Source organism: Onychostoma macrolepis, chromosome 07, assembly GCF_012432095.1.
Source record: "Onychostoma macrolepis isolate SWU-2019 chromosome 07, ASM1243209v1, whole genome shotgun sequence".
NCBI lineage: Eukaryota > Metazoa > Chordata > Actinopteri > Cypriniformes > Cyprinidae > Onychostoma > Onychostoma macrolepis.
The window spans coordinates 49,126,164-49,136,041 of NC_081161.1; the positions used below are offsets into that span (position 1 = coordinate 49,126,164).

The 9,878-nt window shown below is 37.8% G+C and overlaps 2 protein-coding genes across 2 annotated transcripts in view; one reads left to right on the plus strand and one right to left on the minus strand.

Moving 5' to 3' along the window:
* Positions 1 to 6,855: 6,855 nt before the first annotated feature.
* Positions 6,856 to 7,311, minus strand: LOC131544198 (histone H2B 1/2-like). The gene has a single exon (XM_058782258.1). The coding sequence runs from the start codon at positions 7,276 to 7,278 to the stop codon at positions 6,904 to 6,906; it is 375 nt and encodes a 124-aa protein (XP_058638241.1). The 5' UTR covers positions 7,279 to 7,311; the 3' UTR covers positions 6,856 to 6,903.
* Positions 7,312 to 8,458: 1,147 nt separating this feature from the next.
* The window catches only part of LOC131543919 (zinc finger BED domain-containing protein 4-like), a 2,713-nt gene continuing 1,293 nt past the window's right edge, over positions 8,459 to 9,878 (plus strand). Inside the window, exons 1-2 of the mRNA XM_058781721.1 lie at positions 8,459 to 9,565; positions 9,803 to 9,872. Coding sequence (XP_058637704.1) covers positions 8,459 to 9,565; positions 9,803 to 9,872 — 1,177 coding nt within the window. The remainder of the gene's footprint in view (positions 9,566 to 9,802; positions 9,873 to 9,878) is intronic.

Here is a 9,878-nt window from a genome sequence, read left to right on the forward strand (position 1 = left end):
ATAGAAGTGGATTTTGTGTTGTAGATGGTGTTAATTTTGTTCATTATTGTTCATCCTCTTTTCACTGTAGCGTGGCCTAACTGTGCAGTAAACACGGCCAAGTGTAAGGACGTGTGATTAACCGTAATATAATTTTGATTTAGTCTTCAAACGATTATAAAACCAATATAATCGCCATTATAATATAAACAATATACGTATATAAATGTTAATATAAACGTTATTGTTCCACATTCTGTTCATTTGCTTTAAAGTGGTTGTACTAACGTTAACTGTTTTGTGTTCAAATTTGTTCAAATGAGCCAGTACATCATGATTTTATTTTCCAAATCGTGTTTTTTTTTTTCGTATCCTTAATCACCATGGTAAACCTAGTGTTTAACTTGGGACTATTTTAGACCAGTACGATCACCAACACTGCGGAGTAGCCCAGTACATGTGTGACTCGTCGTAGACATAAACGGAGAGAAGTAGCTCCGACTACAATGTTCTTCCGCAAGACGCGTGCAGTACTGGTTATTAGAGCGCCAAAAACTTTAATGTCCAAATCAGTCAAATCATGTAACGGGACAGCAGCAGTAATCTAATATACATTTTGTTGTCTGTCAATAATGGTAATGACACAGCTGATTTCTTATTGTAGATATTATTTCAGTTTTTAACGATGCATTTGTGTGTGTGTGTATATGTGTGTGTATATATATATATATATATATATATATATATATATATATATATATATATATATATATATATATATATATATATATATATATATATATATATATATATATATAGCATTGTTTTGGAAGATCAGGTGAGTTTTTAAAAGATTCATTAACTTGAATTGTTGGTTTTTTTTTTGTATTGTGTAGACTTTATTCTTACTGTTAGCTATATTTTCTTTGAAGGTATCTGCTGAGTTCTACCGGATTACTCAAACACACCTGAAGAGTACCTTTTTCTCATCTTTGGATGAATACGCATCACCGATGATCAAGCTGTACAGAGCCCTTGGTGGAGCATATGGAGAGGAAATGAAAAAACTCCTAGACCAACTTGATAATCAAGTAAGTATTTATCAATAGATCTCTGGTTAAAGTGACCTAATATGATTTGTGGGATTTTACCCTTTTTTTTTTTTTTTAGTGTAATGTACGTATTTGTGCATGCAATCGATCTGCAAAGTTAGATGATCTGTCCAAATGAAAGCAGCTGCCTGAAACACTTGATTTGTAGTTCCTAGTGTAATTTCTGCTTTTGGTTGGATATAACATGTATATAATCTGTTCTGTATTTGTTTTTCTGTCTTTCAGACCTCTGATGTCCTTGAGGGCTACCGCTCTCAAAGGCCTCCCAGTGTTTATGAGGGAAAAGTCGGCAAATTTTCTGAGGACTTGCTTGGTAAGATGCGTGTTATCAGCACATATAATCATACCTGAGATCCTTCCCCAGATCCTGTCTGGAGATAACTATTTTGTCTGTTATCCAAAACGCATCAACTAACTGTTTTATCAGGCAAGAGGCAGGGGAAAGAGTAGAAATCAGGAGACAAAGTGATGGTAAAAAAAATGGTTTATTTAATAATCGGTAACACTTTACAAGAAGGATTAATTTGTTAACATTTAGTTAAGGTATAAACCAACATGAACTAACCATAAGCCATACATTTGCTACTGCATTTTTAAATATTTTTTAATGTTAGTTAATAAAAATACAACTGTTCTTTGTTAATAATGAAAACTAATGTAGTTAACGAATGAAACCTTAATGTACAGTGTTAACGAATAATCTTAGTTGGATTTTTCTCAGTGATCAGTCTGATTTTATCTGGTAGCACAAATTCATCAAGTGTTATACCAAAGCAAACACAATGGAAAATTACTGCTTCACAATACTGTGACATTGAAAACCTTGATATTGAGACATTTCATCTGATCTTCAACCTGTGAAAACAATACAGCACACAATCACAAGATTAAAAAAGTGTAGCAATAGTAAAGAATAAATACAATTAATATAATACACAAGAGTACACAAGAATATGAATACAGCAGATTTAAACTAAGAGAAATTAAGTTTACTCACCCTGTTTTGATGCTGCTTTTTACTCCAGGACACAGAGCCAGAAGAAGATTACACAAAGGGGATGAAGATGGGGATCTTAAGCATCGTCAAAGACAATGTATTCACCATCCATTCCAGCCCAAATGTAAGGTGCCTGTCTGTTGTTCTAGAGGAGCTATTTGTGCTGGATAATGTTCAAGACCTTCCCACTGCTGTTGTTCTCCTCTTTGGCTTGATTTATTGCCTGAACATGAACTATCCCAAAGAGCTGAAATACACTTTTGAAACCATTCAAAAGGTGTTTATTGGCCTTGACCCCCAGTGCTCACCAAGGGTCCAGTCATTCAAAAACAAAGTGCTAATGTCTAAGTAGCTACAGTCAATAAGCAAGGCAAGCACTCATTTGTTCTTCCAGTTCTTAGTTACAGTAACAATTGTTCCTTAACAGTACAACATACAAGAAAGCTTTGAGTTTTAATGTAAGGTCAAATGTTGTTTTAACAGTTGGCTACTTGATTGCTTTAACACGTTTGTTGCATGGATGTAAGACAAATTTTAAAAATACCATGCAAGGTCTTGTTTATTGCTGCAGCATTTAATGCTTGATACTCTAGCACTTTAAGAATAATCTTATTACTCCAGCACTTTAAAATAAATTGTGTTGTACAATGCCAGCACTTTAAAAGCATTACAAGATTAGTGGATAGGGTTTTTTCTTTTTTGCAACATATGGTGATTATTTGAGTATACTTCACATTTGAAATTTCTGTACCTCATGCTGAAGTATCAATAAAGATTTTCTTTAATGTTGACAAAGTCTTTGCATTGTATTTACAGTAATCCCTGCATTTGGATTCTTATGTCAGGACCATACGAGAATCTAAAATTTTGAAGACAATTAAGTTTAATTAACTGTAAAAAATAAAAAGTTGAGTTAACTTAAAAAAATAAAGCAACCAGCTGCAAAGCTTTTTTGAGTTTACTGAACTTCAGGCCTATATAGTTGTGCGTACTGATTTCTTAAAGTTTGCTCAACCTCCTATTCAACTTTCAACAAACTCATAATGACTAGTTAGATGTACTTACTGAGAAAGGTTTACTTAACTTAAACCAATAGTTTCAGAGAACTTTCAAAAATGTTTTGGCACAACATCAACCACTGAAGTTGAGTAAACTCAAAAATGCTTTGCAGCTGGTTGCTTTATTTTTTTAAGTTAACTCAACTTTTTATTTTTTACAGTGTAGGGAGACTTAAGGCAGCAGGTCTTACCATCAATCCCAAGAAGTGTACAATAGCTAAAAGGGAGATCAGCTACCTGGGATTTGTGATTGGAGGAGGAGTCATTCGCCCACAGTTGGATAAAGTAGCGACTATCCGAAGGTATCGTCCCCCTACCACTAAGAAACAGGTGAGATCTTTCCTTGGCTTGTTGGGATGGTATCGCCGATTTATACCTAACTTTTCTGCCAGGGCCTCTGTGCTTACAGATCTCACTAGAGCTACAGTTCCCAACAAGGTGGTTTGGACAGAGCAATGTGAGCGAGCTTTCCAGGACTTACGAGAGGCAGTGTGTGGAGATTCCGTTCTGCTGAGCCCGGATTTCCAGAAATTGTTCATCCTGCAGACGGATGCCTCAGGAGTTGGACTGGCGGCGGTGTTACTGCAGGAAGTGGATGGAGACCGCAGACCAGTGGCCTTCTTGAGCCGGAAACTGTTCCCTCGAGAAACACGTTATTCGACAGTGGAGAAGGAGTGCCTGGCCATAAAATGGGCCACGGATTCCTTCCGTACTACCTTCTGGGAGACCCTTTGTGTTAGAAACTGACCATCGAGCTCTGCAATGGTTGGATCGAATGAAGACTCCAATGCCCGGATTACAAGATGGGCTTTGTCTCTTCAGCCCTACCAGATCACGGTAAAATACTGCTCGGGAGCCAGAAATTAATTAAAATAATATATATATATATATATATATATATATATATATATATATATATATATATATATATATATATATATATATATATATATATATATATATATATTCAGGACTATTTGATGAATACAAAGTTCAAAAGACCAGCATTTATCTGAAATAGAAAGCTTTTGTAACATTATCACTACCATTCAAATGTTTTGGGGTCAGTAAGAATTTCATTCTTTCTTTTTTTTTTTTGGAAATAAATTAATACTTTTATTCAGCAAGGATGCATTAAAGTGATCAAAAGTGACAGTATAGACATTTATAATGTTGCAAAAGCTTTCTATTTCAGATAAATGCTTTTCTTTTCAAATAATCCTGAAAAAAAAAAAAAAAACTGTTTGATGTGTCATGTAACACTGAATACTGTAGTAATGATGCTGAAAATTGAGGTTTGCCAACACATAAATAATTTGCATTTTAAAATGTATTCAAATAGAAAACAGTTATTTTAAACAGTAAAAATATTTCACAATATTGCTGTTTTTGCTGTATTTTTGATCAAATAAATGAAGCCTTGGTGAGCAGAAGAGACTTCTTTTAAAAACATTAAAATTCTTATTGATCTAAAACATTTCAGCGGTAGTGTACTTATATACAATTGTATTCGTGTACATTACCACTCAAAAGTTTTATGGGGGTAGATTAACTTGCAGTATACAATAAATACTATTTATTCTATTAGAATTGCCACCCTGTTAGTTTCACATTCCACCCTGTTTATAGACCTAACTATATCTAACAGGGTGAAAAATTGAGCTAAATTATAGCTGTAGTTTTTTGAGTGATTAACAGTAACTCTCAAACCTTCTACAGATGAATATAACTTTTATAACTGCGTCAGATATGTTTTTTAATCGGACAAACATTCTCCATAATATAGCCTAACAGGGAGGAACTTTAAGAGTGTGACAAGCAGGAGAACATTTCAAAAACTTTAAAACAAGTAGGAGTGAGAGTTGACACTTGCCTCCATTTTTACAGTTGAATTCCAGCGGAAAAATTAAACAATATCACTTCCTGAAAATGATCTCAGTGGAATTGTAGTCTATTTTGGAAGGCGAGGGAGTACATACTAACAGGGTGGAAGATGACTTTAGGGACACGGTAAATGAAGAAAATTGTAAACAAATAAAATAAAAATAGTTTCACATGATTTATATGTATGATTAGATGAAGTTTAGCCTAGTCCATAACATAATTTAAAACTATTTTGAGATTTTTATCATTTCATGGTTTATATTTCTAGTGGAAGTTGATTACTTTGCACTGAGGACATGATAAAACTGAACACATGCATCAATAAAAAGGTGTGTAAAAAAACAAAATAATATTTTTTATGTCTGTTATCTCTGTTTAAGTGATAAAGTAGACCTAATATGTATAATTTAAGCAAATTCTTATTAATATGTGGCTATTTTAGAGAAAATATGAGTAAGTAAATCATAGAGACAGAAAAGTCACTGTGTAACAGGAATGACCCACCACCACAGTGCTTTCACTTATCGGCACAAACACCCAGAGAGTGACCCCTTTCACTATTTAGTGGAAAAACATCAACTCAATTCAACAATTCAGTTAAAGTATTCAAAATTAAAGAAACAGAAAAAATAACCCAGGAAGAATACATTCATGATTGGCAGCAAAAAGTAACTCAAGTAAAGTAATTAACTTACTTCCACAGAATAAAATCTGATTATAAATTAGCGCCATACCTGAGCAGTATTAAAGAGTACTGCTGACAAAGTATCGTCTGAGTGAACACACTCTGTGTGTGTGTGTGTGTGTGTGTGTGAGAGAGAGACGGGCCGACACAAGCAGAGCTGGAGAGCCAGAGAGTGTGTGTATGTGTGTGTGCGTGCGTGTGTGTGAGAGAGAGACTGTGTTCTCACTGCACTGAGGGACTCGTAGAGGACGAGCTGCACTTCCTCACGGAGTGCAGCAAATATAAACATCAGAGATGCCTATTTCAAACAAATAGCTCTAGTTTCACCTGAATTTAAGCATACAAGTAACTTAGACAAACTCTGTTATATTCTGGAAGAAAAGGAAAAATGCATCCACCTGGCAGCGCAGTATGTGTCCTCCTGCCATCAAATGAGGGACAAAGGCTGATCCCTCCTTTCCATTTATAACTGCTCTCTGTATTCATTTATTGTTATTTTATTTTTTACCTACATGTATAATATGGACATGCATATGTGTTTCCCCTAGAATTTATTTATCTGTATAATATATGTATTGCTTTGGCAACATTGTGCTGTTACACAGTCATGCCAATAAAGCTAATTTGAATTGAATTGAGAGAGAGAGACACAGGGCAAACATAACCACACCCTTTTTACTACCCACATAACTAATCCTATAACAGTTAAGTCTAGACTTATTTTATTGAAATAGATCTGTTTACCACATCAGCCAATAAATATATTTTTGAAACTACTGTTTTGCCTTTGTTTGATTACGGTGACATGATATATATAAATGCATGTAAAGGTGTTCTGGAGCAATTAGATGTGTTGCATCATGAGGAAGTTAAACTAATTACTAATGCACTTTACAGTAGAATCACTGAATTATACACCCTTTTGATTTGAACATTGTAGTTTAAAAAACAAACAAAAAAAAAAAACACTGTTGTTTGTGCAAAGTTCTGCTTAGCTTACCTAAATATCTTCAAACGTTAAAAGGATCGAACTGCATTTATATAATATGACTGCTTAAACTAAAACCAGTAAAAAGTTTAGCTGTTATTTGACACATTACAGTAATTACAACATTAGAAGCTCTTTAAGCGAGTAGATGGGTGGCTCTTAAAAGAGCCTTTGGGGGTGTTTAACAGCCTCAGGCTGCTCTACTTGGAGCTGGTGTACTTGGTGACGGCCTTGGTGCCCTCAGACACGGCGTGTTTGGCCAGCTCCCCGGGCAGCAGCAGACGCACGGCGGTCTGGATCTCTCTGGAAGTGATGGTGGAGCGCTTGTTGTAGTGAGCGAGACGAGACGCTTCACCGGCGATGCGCTCGAAGATGTCGTTGACGAAAGAGTTCATGATCCCCATCGCCTTGGAAGAGATCCCGGTGTCGGGATGAACCTGCTTCATCACCTTGTAGATGTAGATAGCGTAGCTCTCCTTCCTGGTCTTTCTGCGCTTCTTTCCTCCCTTCCCCGCGGTCTTTGTGACGGCCTTCTTGGAGCCCTTCTTAGGCGCGGACTTCGCTGGTTCAGGCATGATGCTGCTGACGAGACAATGATTAGAAAGAGCCGCACAGAGCCGTTTATTCACTCACCTATGCTAATTTACACAGAGATGTGGAGGTTTCTGATTGCGTGTTTCCACAGACCACACCCATAAACTCGACTGTGATTGGACATCTCCAATTACCACGAGCGGAATGAGGGCCAATCACAGGCGGTGAAATGATAGCCCCGCCCATCGCTCCATGTTTGAGCGACATCAGCCCCCACCACTGAGCTTCCTCTGTTTTAATCCCCGCTCTTTTTTTTCTTTTTTAATAACAACTGGGCCTCAAATATCATATAAACCCTTATAGACCGATTTGAATAGTTTGGAGAAAAGATAAATAATTTTTAAACACTTTATTTTTCTCTGCTGTCCCGCCAATTCTACTTCTGCTCTAACTTAAGTATCACCGCCATTTCATGTATTTTTTTATGAATAACTTATATTCAAAGAACCAGCTAAAAAAAGCGAATCAGGACGCTGTATAATGCAAAAAGACATGCTTTCATTGTGTGCCTCAAACACCTGACTTTATACGAGCTCCAACATCAGGATCAGAATGAGTAAGAGCTTTATTAACAGGTGTGTTTTCAGATTCGAGAAACTTGGTAATAAAAGCTTTTTTAAAAAACTTAAAAATAAAAATCAGTTTCTGGCTCAACGTTATGGAAATGCGTATATTCTCGGTACAATACACACACCAACATTAAACTAGTTTCACTTTCTAAAACAGATTTATAAACTAGTATTGGGTGTTAGGGGTGTGACGAGATCTCGTGAGATTAAAACGCGACGAGATTTCTCGTCGAGGTGAAAAGTTGTCTCGTAAATTGTGATATCAGCATGATGGAGCTTGAGGGTGAAATTAGTATTGAAGATCCCCCTGCCACTTTTAAATCATTTGTGTGGCAACATTTTGGTTTTCCAGTGGAAATAAGAAACGGCGAAAGAGTGACAGATAAGACGAACACAATATGTAAACATTGTAAGAAAACAATGCCGTACACCGCGGCTAACACGAGCACTATGCAAAGACACATACAGAACTACCACAGCTCTGAAAAAATTAAAAGGGCAAACAACTCTAAATGCCTTTGCATCTCTTCCACCGTCAAGTGCAAGAGCCACGGCAATAACGAGAGACATCGGCGTTTTCATTGCAGCTGATATGAGGCCATTTTCTGTGGTGGAAAATCTGGGATTTCGGCGACCCCTCCACACACTGGAACCGAGGTACACCATCCCATCACGCGCGCATTTTACTCGCACGGTGGTCCCAACCCTCTACAAAGAAGCCAAGGTCAAGGTTGTACAGACTCTGAAAGAGGCAGAAAGCATTGCCATTACTACTGATGGTTGGACTTCTAGGTGTACGCAGGGCTATATCACAATTACAGCCCACATAATCAACAGTGACTGGCAAATGGTAAATTTTGTACTGCAGACTCGCCCACTTTTTGATTCCCATACAGGGGCAAACATAGCTGAAGTTTTACAAGTAGCTGTCACTGACTGGGAGATTAAAAAAACAAACCATGGCATCGCAATTGTGACTGACAATGCGCGTAATATGGAAGTGGCTGTGCGCGAGGCAGGATTGGAGCCGCACATCAAGTGCTTTGCACACACGATAAACCTTGCTACCCAGGCTGGCCTCGGTGTTGCACGTGTCACTCGGTTGCTTGGGCGGGTGAGACGAGTAACAGCTTTTTTTCACCGGAGTTCAACGGCTGCCGCGTTATTCATGTCCAAGCAGAAGCTGTTACAACTGCCACCACACAAATTAATCATGGACGTTACCACGCAATGGAATAGCACTTTAGATATGCTGGTTCGTTACCTGGAGCAGCAAGCTGCCATATCAGCAACTCTCACCAGCCCTGAGATGAGACAAAACGCCCGTAACATTGATACACTGGACAGCAGCGATATCTTGAATGCCGAAGACCTTGTGAAGCTGCTGAATCCTTTGAAGACAGCCACCACAGTCTTATGTGAGGAGAAAAGCCCCACAGTGTCTCTCATTGTGCCACTGAAGAGCATGATTGAACAGAACATGGCACCAAATGACGGCGATTCCCCCACCGTGGCCGACACAAAGAGAGCAATCCTCAGTAATATTTCAGGGAGATACAGTGGAGATGCATACAACCTTCTGTTAGAGAGCACTGCGCTGGACCCAAGATTCCAGACTCTACCGCAGCTAGACCATAACCAACGCGAGTCTGTCTTCCTGAGGGTGCAGAAAAAGGCAGAACAATTGCAGCAAAATCAGGTATAAATCAGTTTGAATTGCTTTACTCCTTTTGTAAGTGTGAAAGTGTGTGTGAATTATTCTTCCTACTAGATTTATGTTCCCAGTACCAACTGAAAATGTTTAATGGATTAATGCAAAGTGTGTGTGTGTGTGTTAGAAACATGACAGCATCAGAGTGGGTGTGTTTGTGTTAAGAGGGAGAGGGGGGACTGATTTGCTGCTTAAGGTTAAAGCCAGTGTTTCTGCTGTTTAAAGACCACAGGTGAGAAGAGTACAGCGAGGAGAGAAGAGGCAGCAGCTCATTGTTCCACACATGGGGAGAGGGGCTCTG